The sequence below is a fragment of the Cyanistes caeruleus genome, chromosome 5, assembly GCF_971803275.1.
Source record: "Cyanistes caeruleus chromosome 5, bCyaCae1.hap1.1, whole genome shotgun sequence".
NCBI lineage: Eukaryota > Metazoa > Chordata > Aves > Passeriformes > Paridae > Cyanistes > Cyanistes caeruleus.
In genome coordinates, this window is record NC_141705.1 from 42851603 (window position 1) to 42874805 (window position 23203).

General features: G+C 40.6%; 2 protein-coding genes across 49 annotated transcripts in view; both read right to left on the bottom strand.

The window, feature by feature from the left end:
- MND1 (meiotic nuclear divisions 1) overlaps positions 1–11525 on the bottom strand; it is a 40905-nt gene extending 29380 nt beyond the window's left edge. Inside the window, exons 1-4 of the mRNA XM_023924844.2 lie at positions 11124–11525; positions 9257–9322; positions 8394–8451; positions 6649–6797 (exon numbers count right to left, since the gene is read on the bottom strand). Coding sequence (XP_023780612.2) covers positions 6649–6797; positions 8394–8451; positions 9257–9322; positions 11124–11429 — 579 coding nt within the window. The 5' untranslated portion in view covers positions 11430–11525. The remainder of the gene's footprint in view (positions 1–6648; positions 6798–8393; positions 8452–9256; positions 9323–11123) is intronic.
- A 5411-nt stretch (positions 11526–16936) lies between these two features.
- TRIM2 (tripartite motif containing 2) overlaps positions 16937–23203 on the bottom strand; it is a 119241-nt gene continuing 112974 nt past the window's right edge. For all 48 annotated transcript variants that reach the window (XM_086891340.1, XM_086891329.1, XM_086891328.1 and 45 more), the window contains 2 exons: positions 22361–22501; positions 16937–21365 (listed from right to left, as the gene is read on the bottom strand). In XM_086891340.1, coding sequence (XP_086747466.1) covers positions 21213–21365; positions 22361–22501 — 294 coding nt within the window. In that variant the 3' untranslated portion in view covers positions 16937–21212. The remainder of the gene's footprint in view (positions 21366–22360; positions 22502–23203) is intronic.

The window sequence follows — 23203 nt, forward strand, 5'->3', positions numbered from 1 at the left end:
TTGGGAGAGTAATTACTACACAAGAGAAAAAAATAAGTGAGCCAGCAGGGAGTGGAATCACCCAGCTCACTGGGGCTATAGACTAGCAAAATGGTCAGGGCAACCCAAGGAAGAATAACTAACTAAGTGGAAAGCTAAATGACATGTCCTCTAATAAGAGGGGAAAAAATAAGGCCCAGCATGCTTATGGGAAGACTGCTCTAACAGCTTAGTCAACACACTGGGATACTGCCTACGTATTACAGAATAATAAAATGGTAAGGGTTGGAAGGGATCTTAATGACCATCAAGTATCAACTCCCTCTGCCATGGGCAGGGACACATCCCACTAGACCACATTGCTCAAGGCCTTATAATGGGCATTAAGACCTCTTTAGCAATCAAAATTTTATTTTTCCTTGAAATGAACAATTTATTACATTTTCTGCAACCTAATAAAATTAACTGCAAGCATACTGAATTAATGAATGAGAAAAATGTCAAATTAAGTAATTCCTAACACAAGTCACTCACATTAGCTGCAAACATTCTGACATACTTCTCTGGTTTAGAGGCCAACTGTTTAACCATGCTATCTACTCCCTAAAATTAATAAAATATACATGAAAAAGATGGTGCCAAGCTTTCTAAATGCATTATAGCAAAGCTTAAGATCATGATAAACCTTAAGACATTTTATGCCTGCAAGTCCTTTCTATTCGATAAATAGACAAAGAATTTTTAAAAACACACTTAATACAGCTTTTTCAATGGATCATCATGTGAAAATATTACACCCCAAACACAAACTGTTCTATCAAAAGCATTAAGCCATGGATTCCAAAGGCGTTTAACATGTACCTCTAGGAATAGCTCATCATTACTGAGGCAAAAAAACCCAAAACAGTGACACCCTGCATTCAGAACCATCAGAGGCTGAAAACTGCAACAGAGATCTGATGTGTGTGAAGAGCTCTGCTAAGAGCTGATACTGTACCATCTGCTGAGAACATTTCTACAAAGCAATGCCAAAAGCTTACTCCACAGAACTAGGTCCCACAGGCTCTCCCTGCTGAGGCAAAACTCCATCCGGGGCACAAAACTTGTCCAGCTCCAAGCACCGTCAGTTCTGCTGCCCCTCACTGCACATCTGTCATCTCCAGGGATTTGTACCTCAGTTCAGGATTGGTTACTTTCAGCTAACCACTGCTGAGCACTTGTACTTAACTGCAGTTCATAGTCAACCTCCAAAGGGTGTGGAAATACCCCAAGAATTGAGTGAGTCAATGGATGAAGGAGGAGGCTGCTCAGACTGGAAGAATGGGGACAGCAGTAGTTTCCCGAGCTTCAGTCAGCGATCTCAAATAGATTTATTGAGCAATTTCCCAGTCACAGTATTTAAGGAGGCAAAATATATCTGAAAGGACAGAAATAAGCCAAGCTGCATCTTGAAAGAACTTGCTGATGGTTAAAACTTTTTTTTTTTTGTGTGCATTCTAAACAAAGAAAGTTCTCTTATTTTACTTATATTGTCAAGTATCTTCAGAAGGACTCAAGCCAGATTACTCACAATATGAATATTTTTTCCATTCAATTTTTCCATTTCCATTTTCAAACAATGTGCATTCCTAACATAAGCATTTCCTAATACAGCATTCCCTTCATTGCTTTTTTACAAAAAACAAATTCTTCCACTTTTCATATTTCAGTGCTCATTAGTACAGACAATTCAATACATATGAAGTCACTTGATTTCAACAAGTTTTTTCCTGGTCTAGGGCAGCTGTTGGGGCTTTTCTCTTTGTTTTTTATTTTAACTAGCTAGCAAATGTGAGCCAGGATGTACCCAGTCCAAATTCTCCCCTTGGTTCAATATACAAGTCATAGGAAGTGAAAATCCCTCATTTTATCGACCCTGGGGCAGGGATTTAAGAAATGAAACATCAACTATCTTTTCTATCTTAACTAACACTGGCCCAATGCAATCCTTAGTGGGAGAAAAAAATTGCCAGAAACTCTCAAGTCTCTTGGTCATGAGTATGTTGAAGCAAGCACAGGGAACAGCACAAAATGTGCATCCGTATCCTGCCCTAAAAAGATTATGTTAAATCTTCATTGCAGTGCAAGGTGACACCATTTTGCTCTCAGTTGGAACAGCAGCTTTAGTAGTTTTGGCTGTTAAAATTTCCCTTGCAAAAGCCTCAGGACATAAAAGATTAACCCACAAGAATGCAACACCATGAGAAATGAGACAAATAACACAGTGAAATGAACACCACCACACTGAGGAATGGAAAGGAAACTAACTGATTGTTTTCCCAAGCCACTGGACTATAGTGCTCATAGTACTGTCATTAGTTACACTAACAACCACAACATCTTTGAAGTGCTTAGTACTTCAGCATAGATGCCAGAGTTTTGCCCAAGACAAATGAAAAAATGAAAGAAAATCTAACCTGAATCTATTTATAGTAAGGCTATATCAGAAAGATTTCTCTTTTCTTCACTCACAAATGTAATGCCAACAATAAACATCTTGTTTTGTCAAACTATAATTGAGCATAGGTAATTCCAGGCTTCTGAATCCAACAGCCAGAAAAATTATTGATAAAGAAGATCATCACATCATTTCACCTTTTCTTAGGGAAGGAAGACGATCCCCTCAGTAAAGCTTCTAAAGTTCCCTTGACAGATGAGGTTGCATTAAAGATTTCTCCATTTATAAACATTGATAAAACATTATTTCTCAGTCCACACCCTTGCTCTTGTTTCACCATCTCATACCTGTACACAATCTAACCAAATGCAACTTCCACATGCAACCAAATCAAATGTGTATATAAACTCATCTCACCAAAATGCAGCTTCCAACATATTTCACTTTTTCGGTGGTCCTCTTCACAGATGTGCAAGTATAACCAAGAGGTGAAGAATAAGCACCTGACAGAAGGCATAAACATGCCACTGCAAAACAAATCAATACAAAACCCAAAGGGACTTAGCAACTCTCACTCTGTGAGTTTGGAGGAAATAGTTCCAGCAGATGCTACACAAAGTAAAGACATTTGCTATCTTTGCTTTTCAGAAAAACAGGAAGAGGCCCAAGCAGTAACTTGGGGTTAGAGGGCATCACCAAGATCCTAATTAGATCAGCACAGGATCTGCCATATTATATAAGTCAGAGATTAGTGCCCCTCTTCAAACATCTGCCTCCACAAAAGCAAGCCAAAAGATGGGGTCATGCAGGGAAGCTGTCAAAGGAAACTTTAGCATTGATTTTAATTGTGATATCTCTGCACATTGATGATACAATAAATCCTTCCTAGAAAAAGTCTACGGTATATAGAACCCCGATGAAGTGCAGCTTTTAACATCCAGACAAAACTGCCATGATCTTCATTATGAATACCAAGTCAGACTTCTTTGCTTCTGGATCTCCAGGATGGGGTGTGGCTTAATAATCACTAAAAATTCTGAAACAAAAAATTGCTTCAAGAACAGCTCCTAAAACAGCCTCCCACAATCACAAGCTCTGTAAAATGCAGAATGCTATGAGCAACCTGGTGTAACATTCTGAAGTACCAACATATGCAGGCAAAAAGGCTCTGTAGCAGGCCCAACTCATCAAACTTAAGCCTCAGTGCTGTGCATTTGTAGGGGAATTTGCATCATTAAGAAGCCTGTTCTGTTCCTCCACATTATTTTCAAATGACAGTTCAGCATTTGAGATTATTCCTTTCGCTTGACTATTTAGCCATGCCCTCAGGAAACAAAGGTAATGCCTCCTGGTAAAAAGCCTTAATTTGAAGCATGAACTGAACTGCCAGATTTTTAAACATGCTTTAAGTAAGGCAGCCTGATTCTGGCTTTTAACTGCTGAACAAAGAGACCGACTCATGTAGTTAACAATCAATCTGGACAAGACACAGAGAGAAAACAGATCTCTCAGCATGTCACAAGCTCTAGATGGGAATGATCAAAGACAAGCAACATGCAACAGAAGTGGTACAATAGCTGACTCTTTTCCTCTGCTTTGTATGTTCTGACAAGATGTTTTATGATAGTCAGTGACTAGATTTAGAAGCCCTTAAGAAAATCTGTATGTGTGCACATCAAGAAGAGTATAAACACCAAAAGAGCTAATTTGAACTCACAGACAGAACCTGTTATCATCTTGTAAAGATGTTCAGAGAGCTTTCCATTGAAAATGCCACCTTTCCACTGTGCCAACTGAGAACTTATTTTCAGATACTGAAAATGCTTTTCCCTGAAATGCTGAAACATTTCCAGTCTCATCACAAAAGCAAAGTAATGAAGAGAAGTAGTTTTAAAGACTCACAGCATCATCTAAAGAGAGCTCTCTGCCCATATGTCAGGGGCAGGGCTTGGCTTTCAAATAAGGTTCTGGTAATAAAACTATTTCTGGAACAGTTTTATATTGCAGAATTGTTCATATCAGAATATTTTTACATAGAAATAACATCACAAATCAGTAACAAAATGTCCATTACACTTTCACAATAATAGATGTGTTTGTGTAAGTAAAAGTACATTTAAAGCCATTCAGCATATTTTTGTAGGCAATTCCTGGATACTTACCATGGAGCACATTAGGCAAATTCTGCAAGACATTCCAAGGAAGGATATTCATCAGGATATGCCAGAGACCTGCTTGACTAATTATGTTCAAAATTCATGATGGGACTAGGCCCAAGGGTAAGGACAGCAAATACCAATGCCTTCTTTCAGCTACTTGGGTGTAACAGGGAGCATGAGCAACAATGAAGAGGATCCAAGAGCAAATCATTTGCATTCGATGAAACAGGGGCACCAGAGAGTTTGGTGAACAAAGCAGAAGTTTTGGAACATATTTATTCAGTTTCTCAGTTGGCAATTTATGTACTGGTGGAGTAAGTAGCCTTGTCTAAAACTTATGTGAATGTACTAATAAGTTGAGTAATTTTACTAGGAAGCTCAGTTCCAAGTCTGTGCAGAGTTAAATTAACCTGTTTCAGACAAATGAAACTCCACTGGAGTAAGAGCCAGTGCATTGTTACTACTGGTCTATAAAAATTCATTTAAGTCCAGTTATGCCAGGTTAAGTCCATGCTTGAAAAGAGTACAACCATAGTGAGCTAAATCAAACTCCTTTTTCAATTCAAGATAGGGAAAAAAAAACATTTTTCTTTTAATTATTTTGATGTAACTGTATAAAGAAATAGCTGAAGCTGACAACACTGTACATAAGACAGTAATGCCTGAGATTAATTTAGAGCTATGCCTGAAGAAAATAATGGCTGTAAAATGTTCAGATGCTACCACTAAATCTGCATTAATTAAAATGATTCTTTGATGAAAGAACATAATGCTGAATAATCATGGGAAGAATTGGCAGTGCTCTAGTACAATCACACCACAGGGTCTCATAAAGCTCATTTGTTCATCTTGTTATCATGTACTCCTATTGCAAATAAACTGATGAATAGATGCTTTCCCACTCCCATCAGAAACAGAAATAAAGACAGTTCCCAAAAAGTAGGAAATAATCAGCTCAATAGAACAGCAATGTTGCAACAAAAGATGCCCTGTTCTTCTGAAGAAAAGCCTCTCCTCCCCCTGTCCTCTGCCCTGGTGAGGCCTCCTCAGGAGTGCTCTGCCCTTCTGTGGGCTCCCCGTTCAAGAAAGACAAGCAGCTACTGGAAAGGGTCCAGCAGAGGGCTATGGAGATGAGGAGGGGACTGGAGTATCTCTCTAATGAGGAAAGGCTCAGGGAGCTGGACCAGTGCAGCCTGAAGAAGAGATGACTTCACAGAAGACAGGGGACCTCATCAGTATAAATACCTCAAGGGCAGGTGTCCAGAGGATGGACCCAGACTCCGTACAGTGAGGCCCAGCAAAAAGACAAGGGACAACTGGCACTAAGTTCTATATAAATAAGAGGAAAACTTCTTTCCTTTGAGGGTGACAGAGCACTGGAACAGGCTGCTCAGGGTTCATCGACTCTCCTTCTCTGGAGATACTCCAGATCCACCTGGATGTGATCATATGCAACATGAACCTGTTTTACCTGGGAATTGGACTAGATCTCCAGAAGTCCCTTCCAACCCCAACCATTCCTTGATTCTGCAATTCATGACCAATTTGCTCTTTTCTCCTGCTAAAAGTGCAGTAAGGGATTACAGAAGTGCTCACAAATTAAGCCACCAATGAAAACTGAAATTGATGAAAACACAATGGCCTAAGTAGAAACCATTCCCTTGTTTACTCAGGTTATGCATTTTGGCTGTCATCACTTTTAGGTTATTACCACATGATGGTCTACATCATACAAAAGACACAAAAACATGCTGCCTTTGAGTCCTTAAATGATGTTTTGCATCATGACAAACATGCTTTCAGCAGCAAGTAGACAAAAAGTTTCCTCAAGCTCCAACAAGAACCTCCAAAGTTTTCCTGATGTAACAGCAAGATAATGACAATGCCTTACCATGAATGACACAGAATTCCTATAGTAAAATCTATGTGTGTGGACATATTTGTACACATGAGAGATATAAACAAGAATGACAAGGGGGTATATAAGAAAAAGCAAACCCATTTAGATAAACAATTAATAATTGTTAAATTACTAATAAACAAATAAACAATATTTTTCATACAACAGATTACCTGAGACTCTAACTCCTCCAATTTACGCTTCCTGGCATGAAGAGCTTTACTTGGAAAAGCCCAGAAATAATTGGAAGTTCCAATTCTATCAGTGTCCACCATGCCATCATCAACAAGGCTTTGCAGAATCTCTTTCACTGACATCGAGGCTAATAAAAGCAAAAATGTAAAATCAGAAGCACATAGCATCTGGACTATGGAGAATTTTGAATACCACAAGCCACCAACAACAATCATCTGTGTTTTCCTCCAGCGTCAGCTAGCTGGAAGATTTCACAAGGACCCACACACCCAAAGCTTTACTTGAAGGGTTGAATCTCTCTGAAACCAGCAATTTGCTCCTAAACACTGCTATTCTGCACATCTGCTACCAGATGTTTGCAAAACACTGCTCATGAGTATTGCACAAAATACATGCATGTTACACTACAATACCATAACACACCCATGGGAGGTACCTGAGAAGTTGTCTTGTGATCTTAATTCTAACTTGGAGTAAGTTTCTTGATTGGGAGTGTAATTACATTTCACTTTGTAATGCTTAACGAAGTATTGCATTGCAGCAGAGGCACTAAAGCCATCTGCCTACAGACTCGGGAAGGACAGATTCTGATTTTGATTATATTCACTTCCAATACAAAACATCATTTACACTCAAAATCATCACCATTTCTGAACACAACGGAACATTTCCTTTCAAACCTGTGGTATAATTCACCATTTTAAAAAAATGCTCCCTGTTCAACAAAGTTAAGTAGTTATGTTATCCTCAGGTGTTGCAGATATAAAAACTTTTGAGCTCAGTTACGGGTTTTGGTACCTGATGTCCAATTTCAAGCCTACAGGGGGTCCCCTATCTTTTGGAAGCTATAGGCTGGATGCCAGGATGGGAGCAGGTTAGTAATTTTTTTCTTTTCAGAGTAACTGGGACTTGGGTTTTGTGGCTAAATGCCTTCATATGCAGAGACAGGATGAATTTGGACTATTGAAAGGTGTTAAAGGCTTTAGAAACTCCAAACTCCAATCTACTGCAAATTACAACTATACATATGCATTGACAAACCAATCAAGATAGCACCACACCTCTTCAGAAGCCCAGAACGCCTCTGTTAGCTGCTGACACAACTGAAAATCTCTACTTTGTGATACTCACATCTGCAGTTCTCTAGCAAATTAATTTCTTTAGTTCATTTACTCTTGCAGTGCCACCAAGACATGCTAGAGAAGGACAGTGGTAACTACATAAACATTATGCTTTGCCTCCCTTTTGTCAATGAGCATAGAATGAAAACAACATACAAAACAATCCAAGAGCATAGAAAAATCTTCTAATCCTAAACCAATGGATCTCATCAGGAAGGCCTTTATAGAAAAGACAAACCCCTTTCATTTATAACTGTCCAGCCATTTTTGGAGGGGAAAAGTTCAAGAGCACACTGCCCATGTATATCTGGACTAGCATTTTAAACATTTGTGATATTACAGGCAGCTATTTAATACCTGAGTGCAAACAATGATTTCATACACTGAAAGTCACTGCAAGTCAGGCAGCTCAGAGCCTAAGCAAGCCCCCATCCCATGCCACTTTTAACACTTGAGCCCTGCCACTGACCAGTCTCCCATTCTAGCTATATTTTCAGTTATTAAAATCACAAACCGAAGATTGTAGCCAGGAATATTTACACTGTTGACCTGTCCCAGAAATGATTACTTGCTCAAGAGAAATAACTTTTATAAACACTTACTAATCCCTTTTTCTTTTGGAGCAATCTTCTCTAGGTCCTTCAACTGGAAGACGTCTTTCTGTGCAAAACATGAAACATGAAAACTTCAATTCCAAATGACAGCATCATCTAAGCCTGAATGCTCTTTACACTAAATCAGTGCCAACAAAAGCAAGTAGGAAATGCATTCTGTGTTTTGGTTTTGCTAGGGAAATAGCCTGCATCTCCCTCAAGAGAACTGGAACATTCAGATTATAAAATAATAAGAAAAACACTATTATTGTAGCGAGCCCTGCTCTTTCCTTTGGTGATCTGAAGTCGTATTTCATCTCAAGTTATATAGCCCTATAAAGCCCTTAAAGACCAGGTTAGACTGTCAGCACAGATGCACCACATTGCTCAAGTACTCAAGTGTCACAGTATTTCTTCTAAAAATTAAAACATGGTGTATTACATGTGCCACCAATAGAACTGTAGCTCAGCTTTTGGACCTCCAGGTTTCTCTTCTCCAAGGGCCCTTTCCAACTCTGCTCTCATATTTTCTGAAGCTCAGATTTCTTCCTCCTCCCATAAAATGCAGTGAGATACTTCCTAATTTCCTGGTGTCCCCTCTTATGGTAACAGACTCAAAATGAGAATATGTGCATGGGTAGCACATGAAGAAGTGCACCACCTGTGCATCATCACTCCCTGGCTCCACCTGGGGATAAGCCACCTGATCAGAAGTTAAACGAATGAAGTTTTGCCCCTGTAATTTACGCCCTGATGTCACAGGGCATCAGTGAAATGCATGCCATATAGAGTTCAGCTACATCTCCACTCAAGCTCCTTTTAGGACCTGTTTTCCCACCAATGTAAATGCAGGACAATTACAAGTTACTTACTGTTTCAAAAAATATCTCCATCATGCGGGCCCTCTTCTCTTCAAAACTCAGACCCTTTTTCTTAGACTAGAACATGGAAAAAAAAGAAAAAAACAAACAAAGACATTCAGCTTTCTGAATAATTAGCATCTGCTCAGAATTCAAATCTATTTACCTGTAAGTTAATAAAAAATAACTTTAAAATACCTTACCACTAAGCCCAGATTTAAGATAAACTCCATCTTTGCAAATAATCTCTGCACTATGCTCATCTATTAAATGGAGGGACCTACCTGTAAGTTTGGAGCCAGCCATTCATACAACCCAACCCCCACTCCAGCCTCAATGCTCCTTGACACATACCAATGTCAAAATATGCATTTATACCAAACTCATAAATATTTAATAACACTTAAAAAGATAAGGAATACCTTCTGTATGGCTTTGTTGGGTTTTTTTTAAGAATTGCTTTCTGTGTTGTGATATACAGACAGTAGTGTGAGTTGTAGGGCATTCAGGTTTTTTTAAGGCAATAAAGAGCATTTTGAGGTATGTCTTTCTTCAAAAGTCCTAACCAACTTGGTAATTTCAAGGTCACATTTTAAAAACTGTGCTGCTTTTATTTCTTTTCTCTCTGGTTGTGTGACCAAGCATTAAATAACTTAGGTTGAACTACAAGCAAAAGGCAGAAATGGCTATTCACGAACAGCTACCAACAATATAAAACTGAGAAACAGTCTCCTCTGGTCACTTTCAGAGACGCAATTTTGATATGCTTCTTATAAAATTGGGATATAAAATATTTCACGGTGAATTGGAGTTTTATTAATAGCATTTAGCATAATCCTCAACAACCCAAAAGCAGCAGCCACAATGTGAATCTGAAGTGTTTCCCCTTGCCCCACTCCCTGATTCACACACCGTGTGTATCTACAAAAAAGGGAAAGAGGGATAGAAAGGGCCAAATAGAATGCTGGCAAAAAAAGGTCTCGTAAAAAAAAAATCAAACCAAAAAAAAGCCCCCATATTGTTGCCCATAAGTAAGTGGAAATGAGTAGTCTAATAACAAGATGGTTGAGAAAGATATGGCTATGTTTCCACATTTCCAACCAAAAGAAGTCAATAACATTTTTACTCTTTAATAGCTGCTTCCTTCTTAAAAAAGGACATGATCAGGCAGCACACAACACTTAAAACATACACCAGGAGCAAAATGGCCAGACTGATTTAATTTTAAAAAACAAATGTAAAAGCTAGCTTATACAGCCGCAGTAATACAGAGACAGAAACAGAAGCAATTCAACATTATATTTACTGAAAAGCACCATTATTATTCTTTTAGGTCCCCTCTCTCCTCTTTTAGCCAGGGATACCCTAGGTCAGCACGGCTGTCTCCTGCGAGGTCAGTACATGGCAGGACTTGAATCTGGAACTGCTAAGAACACTCAAGTAGGAGCATGAACAGAAAGCAGACGGATTTAGTTTTCACCTCCTGCCTTCTCCAAGAGCCCTGACACCGACAGCAGCAGCAGGAACAAAACGCGTAGGCGCACGAGGAGGAATGGAAGTCTATCTGGAAGCATGTGCTTGTAGCTACGCCCCTCGGGCGCCAGATTTCACACCGCCAATCCAGCAGAGCCAAACAACGGAGCCAAGAGCGCTCTCGATGAAGGTTATTGACTTTCACGTTAATTTCTCCCTCCTACCTCACTGGCAGGCGTTCCCCACACAAATATTAACCACACCACGAGCATCCATTTCGCTGCCGCTACCGCAGGCAGACAGAAGAACGAGGTGGTGAGAGCACACCTGCCCGCTCCCACCTCCGCCCAGCCTGGCACGCCGAGCCTCCCCTGTCTCAGGGGCAAGCAGCGGGCACCGTGCGCACCTCGACCCACAGCCACGGGGCTATGGCTACTCCTCCAGCTGCCGGCTCATTTACATCGCTCTTCAACAACCCAGAGGCACAGCCCAAGCCGTGCTGACGCTGCACCCCCAGAATCGGCACCGTGAGGCCTCCCCGGAGCGGGAGCCCCGCTCCCCTCAGAGCCACCGGGGCGGAGGGACAGCGAGGCGCGAGCGGCCGCCACCCGCCATCACTGCGTCCGCGGCTCCCCCTGCAGCCCCGCAACCTTTGCGGGCGCCCGGGAAGGAAAGCGGGAGGAGGCGGAAAGCGGACGGCCCCGCTTACCATGTCGCGGGCGGCCGGCACAGTTTGATTCCGGCGCCGCCGGGCGGGAAGAGGCCGGCGGGAAGGAGACCGCGTGCGCAGCGCCGCCTGCCGCCCGCCACACGGCCCTCACGGCCCTCACCGCCCCCCCCTGCTCCGCCCTCACCACCCGGCACTCACGGCCCGGCCCCCGGCTCTCCCCGCCCGCCCTGGCCCGACCCGGGCCTCACCGCCCTCACGGCACCGGCGGGAGTCGGGCGACCGCTGAAGGCACGGCAGTTTCGACCACCGCGAACGTGCGCGTGGTTTCTGTTTGTTTTTTTTTTTTTTTTTTTATTTGTTCGTTTGTTTTGGTTAGGGTTTTTTCGTTGTTGGTTTTTTGTGAGTTTCTTACCAGCCGGGTGGTGCTGTAGAATTAAACTGAGGGCACAAAAAGCGCACGTTAAGCGTGGTCTAACACGACAAGCATTGTACGACTGGTCTGTCAAAGGAGCCCCGGGACGAGGAAAAATAAAGTCCTCGCTGCCCGTGGAAGGGCCTAGTCACATCTGGTGTTACTTGAAACTGTTGTATTTTGTGATGACTGTTCTAGCAACTTTAATTACTGACAGCTTGTTTTAATTATTATTTGTATTGTATATCACTTTCCTTCAGCTGCAGCTGCAGCAAGTTCTGGGAAATAGCTTTGCAACAGCACTGGCATCATATCTGCCATACTAAATTAAGAGTTTAAATTCAAAAGAAAACGTGCAAGCTGAGATGTTCAGGCAGTTCCTGTGAAGATTTTCAATGCCTTTTGCAAGGTGACCCCTTCCCTGAAACTTGTGGCTCTTTTTCGTGCAGCCCATGAGCCCATTCCTCATTGTGCACACAAGTGTATTACTAAAAATGAAATGAAAATTAGAAAATACATTTTTAATTCAAAGCTTTTTGTTCTTTCTCATGTGCATCACATTTTCAACTTGCTAAATCAGGATGAAATCTGTTGGTGCACCCCCTCATCTGCTGTTGTGGGCTCATATTTTGTCTCCCTGCCTTCCATTTCCTTTGGCCAGCCCTCAAAGCAATTACGGCCCCACGCTCTCTGTGGTAGTTCTTTTCCTCCTGTCACCCTCACCACTGCAGTCCAAGGGTCTGGGCTCCCTCCTGCTCCTTCACAACCTGAAACAAAAGCAAACTCCACCGTTCTTTTTACTTCTACCAAGCAAATGGTTGCTGCAACATTTGCAAAGTCCCCATTGCAGTGTAGGTTTTCTCTGAGCGAGTGTAGGTTTTTTCTCTGAGTGACATGTGAGTGGCAGAGTGGGGTGTCAGAGCTGAATGTGCCACCTGCAATAGAGGAAGAGGAGAGGGAGGAAGGGTTTTCAGTGGAACACTCCCTCTGAAATGGGCTTGGGGCACATACCTTGTGTTTTCTCATGAGGTACTCATGAGGCAGTAGTGCTCCCGTCTACCCATTACTCGTGAAAGTAGACTGGCAGCTGACACCCAGGTGTCACCCCCAGACAAAGCCAGAACACGGCTGGAGCACACACCTGGAACCACAGCTGGAAGGCATTCCTTGTTTCAGAGGCTGAACTTGATCACAGCAACCCAGACAGCCCATCCACCTCCGAAACATTAGGCCATGCTCTTAAGCGATGGTGGGGCAGGTGGCTCAGCAAGTTTTCTCTGCCCATGGCCCCTGTGGCCATGTGGGAACAGCCACGCTCAGCTACCCCAAGTGCACTGGAAGCCCTGAAGCCTTTTCACAGTGTCAGGAAAATCCACAAACACCAGAGGTTTATGTCCAAAAAGGAAGCAGAGGACTCCTGCAACTTTATTCAACTTTATTCTCCCTTTGCAGAGCCCACTGGAGCCCATGCCCATGAGGTTTTCCTCTCTCAAGGTTTCAGAGGGCACAGCCTCCTTTTATCCTCAACTTCCAGCCTCATGTTGCCTCTTCCTTTCCCCACTGGCTGAGGTAATAGGAAGATACAGCCTCCCCAGACTGCCTACCGCATATTCCCCTCCTGAACATACTGTTTTACCCCAAGGTTCAGAAGCTCTGCTCTGTAATAGGAGGTTTCCTAACACTGGGAGATGTTTTGAAAGCACCAGCGTTTTGCAGCACCCAAACAAAATTAATTAGTTGAAAGACCATGGGGTGCAAGAGGTCCCAAACAAAAGGGTAACACATGGTGTATCTCATGCTTTGTCATTTGAGGAGTGGTTTTCCATTACTGCAGGAAGTGTAATGGATGACTTCTAAAATACATAACAGCCCAGCATTTTTAATGGGCTTCAGAATGTCTAAACATGGTATTTCACCGAACTGCTAGTCTTATGCTACGGTTCTAAAAACAAGACAATGGATGGAAATACAGTGGGAGATTCATAACGGTCTTTCTGTTAGAATACTGTTCTCATTTTCTTGTGATTTTCTTAATTTTTAATAATCTGGGTTACATTTTCTTTTCTAGGAGTCTGACTGAGATTTTTAAGTACTGGTCAAAATAGTTTTCCACTGTCCCTGAGTTAGAGAAAATACAGTGCTTTGTCAGTGTAATTATGCTCGGATGAGATGAAATTTGCGCTCTCCTTAATTTTGCTCTTACAATTGACTGTAGCTGAATTACAATCAGAAATTCTGTTTTGAAAGGACAACAAAGCGACAATGGCAGAAAGCTTAGCCAGTAAAGAATGAAAATTGTCCTAGTTTAATTTTGTTCCTTTCATACATATCTGCCACAGCACAGTCTTAATTACATGAGCTATTTTTTCAGATGGGAAGGGTTCAAGTCAAATATGTCAGGAATATTAATCCACAAACACCAGAGATTTATGTCCAAAAAGGAGACAGAGGAGTCCTTCAGCTTTATTCAAATAAAGGGAGAGGCCACGGTGCATTTCCCCTGGGGTCTCTCAGATTTTTAGGGGATGCAGCCTCTTTTTTATTCTGATTTCCTGTCCACATTTCCCTCTCTCTTTCCCCATTGGCTAAGGTACTTGAAAGGTTCAGACTTCCTGAAATGCCTAATACCTAAGACCCCTTCTAATGTATAACCACCCCCCCCCCATTTTTCTTTTTCTTTGTGTCTCTGTTCTTTTTCTCTAAATCTAGAGATTTAGCAAAGTCTTGAGTTACTAACAGTCTGTGTCAATTAGTGGAATTCCTATGGAATTTATGGTTTCCCCCATTGCTTTTTTCACCTCACCTTATCTGGCCTCATTACCATCAGACCCACAGTTTGTTTGTGAAGATACGTTCTTCCCATTCCTTTCAAATAGCAGATCAGTTTATTTCTAGAATAATAGAGCAAGCCCTTTGGGTGCTGTGGCTACCTCCCACAGCACCTGTATGACTGACAGCAGTAGAGATTAAGCATGGAGGGCTTGGAGATGCTCACCTATGGGAGGTGATACCAACTTCTCTGGGATCCAAGAGTGTGCCATGGGCTGTGGCCACACATCAGGAAACAATATGATCCATGAGTATCCCATACAGGCCAGTCTCAGCAGCATCTGCTGCCTCATGTCATCCTTGAATGAGCTTTTGGACTGTAAGCAGATGTTCTCCCTACAAGCATTTAACCCTTGAGTGAAAAACCCTTGGTGATAAATGCTAGCTGGCTCTCCCCCAGAAGTTAGCTGCTAGCTGCTTCCACAGCTTTGCTAGGGAGAGCAAAGTGAGCATTATGGTTATCTTTGAGGTGAGTACCTTAAACACTAGGATTTTGGTCATGTGGCATTTCTCTGAAGGAACAAGGAATTCATATCCCTAGCTCAGAGCAAATCTGAGGGCAGCAGCCTTCAACTGCATGTAGCAATGAACAGCAAGTGCTGGGTATCTCCTCCACCAGCACAGCTGGGGCCTGCCTAGGGAGAACATCTGTCCACAGAAATGACATTGAGTGTTCCACTCCACTGAGATAGTTCAGTCTGGTCCAAATTAGGGAGCATTCACATGAACTGTCAGCAAAACTGTGGGGATAGTTAACTGCAGAGCAACACAGCTGGATGTGAGAGAGAATGTCAGCCTAAGGAACCAGGAAACATTTTTGAACATGCAATGGCATGTTAAGGGGTGCCACTCTAAAGAGAGAGAGCCTGGCTCTCTCCACTTTGGGTGGCTGCCCAAAGTACCTGCTCCTTTGGCCCTTTCTCCCTGACATCGTTTCTCATTGGTGGGACTGGGTTATCTAGTCCTATTTACAGAGCTCCTTAAAGATTCTGCTTCCTTATTTAGGTATTTAAAAAAGTACCACAAATGGAAGTCATCCATTTACTACAGGTTTTTTCTGGTAAACAGCTGTGTTCCCCAGTATTGGTGTTTGGCCTGTCTGATTTTGCTCAGTGGTGAAGGGCCTCTGCTCTAGTAATCCAGGGGACAGAAAACATTTCTAGCCTACCAATAAGATTGGGAATGTGACAAGTGTCACCTACTAAGCCCAGTGATTCAAGGATATTCTGTGCTATTGCTTCTGTTCTTCATGATCTTTCTTTACATAGGAAAGAAGAAGTGCTCTGCAACTCTGAATGTCAAAACAACACTGACCTGCTTCAAGATGTGACGTTCTTTTAGCTGGCAGACAAATAAAGCCTTTTGTAAATATCTGAACTTCAGGGCAGATAGACAAGTACGTTCAGCACCAAGAGTCTATTTGCTGAACTTGTATTCATCTGTAGATTGACAGAAAACCAAAACTGATCCATTATGTTGTACTGAGTTGGTCTGCAGGAGAAAAATGAGGCCTCAAAACATGACTTCTGACACTCACTGTGACTTGCAAGATAGAATAAAACACACTCCTCTAGAGGGTTTTGGGGGAAAGATCCACAAAAAAAGGACACCTGCTCAGTATTTCAGCTGTCTCATTTCTGACTGTCCTGCCACTGAACAAACACTCATCACTGGGGGTTTCACTGACCCTGCTGGTCCCCTCCACTGAGGCTGCATCCAAGGCAAATGATGCATCTGAAGAGTCTGTCTTTCTTAGTGAGGAAGTTCCCAGTCACACTGAGTTCTCAAATGATTCAGATTTGCAGAGTTGACCAGTGACCAAGAAGACATAGGTACTATGTGAAATTGAAGTTAATACAAGCTGGAAATTTGTTCGTACAGGAACAGAGTCAGACTGATCTCCTAAGGCAAATTTCCTGTTTTCCACAGTAATTTAATTTTAGTTTAATTTAGTTTTCTGCAACAGACCCTTGAAAGATTATAGCACACCTCAACTAAAAGGTACAAGCAGAAAAGCTTACAGTTCTTAATCTTACTGCCATCAATGAAAATCTTAATTTTGATTCCTGGACTGAAGAAGAAGGAAGCTCCAACTCTGCACCTTCTTCCCAAGAACAACTCAAGTCCCTCTTTCCTCTGTGTCTACATAAAAGTTTAACACCCATTAAAATATCACAGTTTCCTTGGCTTGTGACCTGTGGTGTCAAGGAAAAAATTGGAAAAAATTACCTGTCTTCCTGCATTATGTGGTTACTTTTAGGGACAGTGAGTATAAGACATATGAAAAATAAATCCTCAACCATGAAAATAACAGAGGAAACAAGCTTTATTTTTATTATTTGAAATTTTTGTGCGTGGTAAAGGTACACATTTGACTCCGGTTTTCCTACATTTTCAAGACAGAGTAATTTTTTTTTTTTGTCAGCTAAAGCGTTATGAATACCATGGCACACAGGAAGCTAAAACTACCGCACACACGCACGCACACACACACACGCACACACACACAAGCACTTTGATGTGCATCTTTCATCCTTGACCTTAAGGAGAAAAAAATCTGTATTTAGCCTCATCGGGATTTTAAAAAAACCAAAACAACAAAAACATCATCATTGACAACAAAAAAACAAGTGAGAATAATATTTCATTATGAGTGCTGAGAGAGTGCAAGGCTTACACTTACACAAAACATATATTGACTTACAAAGATGGAATGTACAAAAACTTTTAAAAAAACATGAGAAAAAGAACTGGAAACACTCTAGAACTGGAAAGCTGCAGCATATCAACTGATAGAGATTTCTATCGGGGCTGCTGCCATACACAACACAACTTAGGGAACATGTCATAAAGCCAAAGGAAAAGTGACAGGGTTAAGGCTGTGTTGCTCACAAACATCAACTGAAGTGCTGTACATTCGTCAGAAATAAAACCACCTTCCTAATGAAGGTTAGGAACCTTCTCACTCCATAGCACAAATACCTTTTGTACACTTTCCACAAACAGGTCAAATAATCACTGCTCACAGTTCTTGAAGAAAAGTTTGACTTTACATCATGATTTCATAACAAGCTGTCTCCCACAACTGAAAGTCATTTCTTTATAACAAACACAACATATTGGGCACTTATAGTTCTCATTATGGCAACACTAGATCCTTATTATAAAAAATATTAACATAAAAGCCCTCTAGCTTTTACAGAACAGATGAGCATTTACTAGTAAATAACACTCCATCTTCATGAGGCAAATGCTTGCCTAAACCATTTTCCTTTTATTTTTCAATTCATTGTTGCTGGTTTAGCCTATGTAAAACTCTCCTGTTGTTTATATTGGATTTATCTGAACAGATCTTTTTTTCCTATTCACAAGAAAATGAAAATACAGTTGGCTGGTTTGTCCTAAAATGCTCCATATGACACAAGATCTAATAACCTTTTGAGATTACTTTTGAGTTGAAGATTAGTTAAATGAAGCACATACTTTCACCATTCATGCTGTGCTGCTAGTCAATTAGCATTCCAGGGAAGTCAAGGGGACATTTGGTTATACCTGAAATCTGGCAGCAGCATGCCTATAAAGCCTTTAATAAATGCTAACAACTCAGCAAATCATGTAGTGCAATTCTGACCTTCCCTTAATTGGATGAGAAAAAAAGTCTGCCAGCTTTTAAATGCAGAATTTCTGCTTTGGTTGCTCTTTGTAAGGTTTATAAGCCAAGCATTTTAGAAAAGTTGGCTTCTGAAGCACACCGTAAAAGCACTGTGTTTCTCAGTTTCCCAGTGCCAGGCAGATAAGGTCAGACCTTGGAAGGGAATGCCCTATGCCACTAAACTTGAAATTGAAGTTGACAGCATTTGCTATCAGAAGTAACTTCAAATTAGTGAAACTCTTTAGGTGCTGCTCTGCTGATAATGTCTGAAAATCCAAAAGAGTACTCAATTTTACGAAAAAGTCCACAAAGCCCCAATAGCTTTGAGCTGGGTTTTGAGGGGGGTTATGTGCAGAATTCACTATTTCATCAGGATGCACTGGGTTCACAAGGGTTATCTAAAATCCTGGTAAACAGTGCTGGACCAAAGGGCTGAAAAGCTTCTGAAGGAAAGTGTACACATGAAATAGCACAGTCTTAAGTATCTTTTTTGATATATGGGTTAGGATCTGATTTTCATGCTTCTCCAAGTTCCTGACAACAGAGGATTTGGCAAAGTTTTCTGAGGGGTAAACGTGCAAGCTTAGTAAAATCGTGTTCTAAAAATCCATATCAGGAATTAAATATGATTAACTGATAGCCACAGCACATTTTTTTAAAAAAATTATCTCAATCTGTGCAACCCCTTCTCTTTATCATTAAATACAGTTCAAATGCCTTTTCTTCACTGATGTGCCATTTATGGATCTTCCAGTGTCAGAAAGTGTTATAAGGACACTTAGAATGAAATTTGATCTACAGCTTTGTTAAATTTTGATAGGACAGTTTATTTGTAATGACTGAGATACCATCTTCAGAATTTTAGGACAAACTCAGTTCAAGCAGAGGGTAGTTTGTTCTCTTAGTAATAACAAACTTGGGTTCTAGTATTCATAAATGTTACCACCAGTTTCTTAGCTTCATTATACAGTCCTTAAATTTCATGCATGAAATATTTATTCCAACGAACTAAGGAAACTTATATTTGCACGAGAAATTGTAAATTGGTTCTATGTGCAAAAAATAAAGGAAAGAAGAGGAAATATCTTTAGGAAACAGTAATTAAAAACCAGACAAACCCCTCATTTAAGAACCTTGGGGTCTGCACTTTTACAAGTCAAATGCAACTTTACAAAAAAACCATTAGTCTTCCTCAAATCCATGGAAACAACCACCTTAACATTTTAGAAATAAGACAAATACTTATAACAATAAATTTTATCAAAGATTTCTTTCCATTTTGCAAACATGCTTAAAATACTCCCTTGTTCCTCACCCAACGCCCTTTTGTTTCAAGGCCCTAAAAATGAGAAAAGAAAGACAGCACTTCCCAGGCTCTTGTAGGCATTGGCAGCAAGCTCACAGCTCCTCACACAACACTTAAAAGGGAGCACCACTCGATCTATATCAGGCTACAGTAGCAATTCAACCTTTGACCACTGGATATAGAAATAAGAATAAAGCCAATGCTACTTTAGAAAGGACAAGTTTGTACTTAAAAAACCCCCAATAAACCAAACATTAAAAACAGAACCATGCCTGTAAGTATTTCCAGTTAAATTAATACTTCAACAAAGAACACAGTAGAGAGATCTGGCAGAGGAAGAAAGGTAATTTTTCGGACTACTGCCATTGTCAAATGTCATACATACGTTCCAGTTTGCTGAAATAACCCACATTTACTTTTTTATTATTTTTATGTCAATCAGTCATACATACATACATACATACATACAAACAAATTGGAACAAATCTCACAGTCCTTGTTTTGTCCTCTAACAAAATTCCCTTTGATGAAGGACTTCAGGAATTGGTTCAAATTCATTTTTATTTGTAACATATTTTTTCTCACATAAAAACAAATAGCTTTGGTAACCCTTGGCTTTCCTATACAACCTCTGTTTACCACAGTTCCTTTGGTTGTATAATGTAGGTCCTCCACAGGGGTACTTCTCTGGCTTTCTGTCCTGTGTGAAGCTGCATTTTATTTTATAGGTTAATACAATGAGTTGCCGTAAGGAAACATGGCAATGAACACGTACGAAAGAGTGGCACACATGAGGTTAATTGACTTGACATTGTAATAACCCTGATCCTAATGAACTAGTTTGGTGTCAAAAGGTCTGTGGTTATACAGAAATTCCGCTCCCACTAATGTATCGCTACAATTAAGTTTTTCCAGCGCTCTAGAAATGTCAGGTCTCTGCAAAGTCCTTCCTGCACATTGAGCAAAAGGAAGAGTGGAAAACGGCCGCACGAAACAATCCTTCATTAACTCCACACGAGTAGGGAATTTGCATTGATTCTCATAGTGCTAAACACTGAGCTGTGTTAGGTCTGACGGTTAGAGCTAGACGGATTTTGTGAGACTTAACCTTATACTAAAAGGACCTACTTGTTATACACAGTAAGACTGAAGAATGTTAAAAGTGTAATACCTACCATGATAATGAGATCTAGAAGATTCCCAGGATCACCTCCGGGTTGAATAACGTGTAAGAATGATACTTCTTTAAATTTGGAAGCTCTGAGCAGGAGCTATCCTTAGCAGTCATCAAAAAGCTTTGGGGATTTTTCCCAAACTTTTCCCATTTTTGCCTTATTAATTAATTCCAGTTTCATAGGTTGCAGTTTGTGTTTAATTTCACATTGTCTTTACGAATTCAGTTACAGAGGGGTTTTTTTTATTAACACTTACAACAAAAAGTTCAGTGAGAAACATAAGAGGTGCAAGTCCTATGTAAACAAGGTAAGTTTGGAAATTATCACACGAAGTCCGTGAGAGACCCCTTTGTTACTAAAAACGAACACAAAGTAGGAGATATCCTGCACTGGATCTCTAGGACGAGTCCTTTCTTAAGGGTGGGTGATTATCCAGCTCCAGAGCTCGTTGCTACTGTAAGTATCGGTAGACTTTGAAGCAGTGATTTCCAGAGTCTGCGACTACAACGTGGCCGTCTGAAGTAAGAGCCAGACCTTGGGGACCATAAAGTGGGTCAGCAGAGGTGTTAATGTAGGATAAAAATGATCCACTTCCATCAAAAACCTTTGAGGGTGAGAAAGCACAGAATAAATGTTACGAATAAAAAAGGAAAGTGGTTCTCATTTCTGAAATAGCTGACATACACTAGACTAAACAAGGGCAAAATCTGATCTGCTATCTCATAATATGCAAGTTTATATATACAAATGTATGTTCTTATTAAAAAGAAATAATTATAGCTGCCAGGATCTTTGGCAAGAATTAACACACAATGAAAATAATAATAATAATAATAATAATAATAATAATAATAATAATAATAATAATAATAATAATAAAATAGCAATAATCTTGGCTGTTCCTTGTTCTAAAAATAGTCAATACAATAAATCAAACTTAATTGGGAACTCAACCAACACCTTGTTTTCCTAACAAATATTACTGTTGTGCCTAGCCTGATTCTTAGGTTCCCACACAGAGAAAACCAAGAATTTGTTTACCCTGTTGTTTCCTGAGAACAACTCATAAGCTCCCTCAGTTTTATATTCAGTGGAAATAATACATACACTCATTTATTAGGTATTCTTTGGCAAACAAGACCTTATGATTAGCACTTAAAAGATAAAAAGAGTGCAACTCTCATAACTTGAAAGCAGAATTATTTCTCAACATTTAAAAAAGATGATAAAAATCTGCTGCATTCACCTCAGGTCATTTGCTTTTTCATATTTTCCACTATGTCTCTTATCTTCTGTTATGGTGATTATAAATGACTATCATCTCAGCAATGCTTGCAAGTCTCATAAGTCATCAAGTAACTTTTGAGAAACTACTTGGCAGCAAAATCCTTGGTCACAGTGGCCATCAGAGCTGCCAGCAGCTCTGTAAAGCTATCTGACACCACCTGGTCTGAAAGTTGACAATGAGGCATATAAGGGATGGTGTGAGAAACCATATCACTTCTAATGCTGATGGTGTTTCTTGGGCAGTCTGAAGGCCAGAGGTACCAACCTATTAGTTTTTTTAATAAAGAACCTTTGAAATACAGAAATTTCTACCTGTATTCGGCTGTTTCCCCAATCTGCTACGATAATATTTCCATTAGAATCTACTGCTACTCCAGTTGGTGCATTAAATTGCCCATTTCCTTCTCCATTTGATCCAAACTTCAGCATGAATTCTCCCTCCTGGTTAAATACCTGTGTGGGTTAAAACAGCAACCTAAATATGGCATGGTATCAAATATTAGTAATCTAGTACTACCAGTTCACCTGCTAATTAAAGGGGGAATTGAAGAGTTCCCAGGAACACACAGCCCCAAGACACACACACCCACACCCCTACACCATGGGAGAAAAGGTCCCCATCTTTCCCTTCACTCCATTACACCATACAGTGTTTCCCTTCTCACTTAATATCTGATTCATCTCAGACATGGAGGCAAAGGGCCCCAGAGCCCTTCTGCAGCTTGTGCATCTTGAACTGAAAAGAGCTGAATTCAGATACAGCACTGGGTTCTTTGTTTCTGTGGAACTAAAACACAATGGAGCAGATGCTCTCTTCTCTACTTCCATAATCTAACACACATAGCAAATCATGGCATGCTGCTCTCTGTAGACAGTTCAGCAACTGAATTCTCTGTGATGATAACAGGTTTAGACAGCAGAAAGATGGAGCTGATCAATGACTATTCTGTCAGTGACCTGGATGCACCAATGGGACCAAACTAGATACAAAATGTGTCATTTTTTACCACAGCCACCTCTAAAATATTTTGGTCCATCTTGCATCCAGGCCCAGCTACAGCACAAGGTCCAACAGTGTTCTTAGAGACTGACTGTGGCTTGCACAAGAAAATGCAAAGACCTGACAAGTGCCAAGTGCACACAGAAGTGCTGATA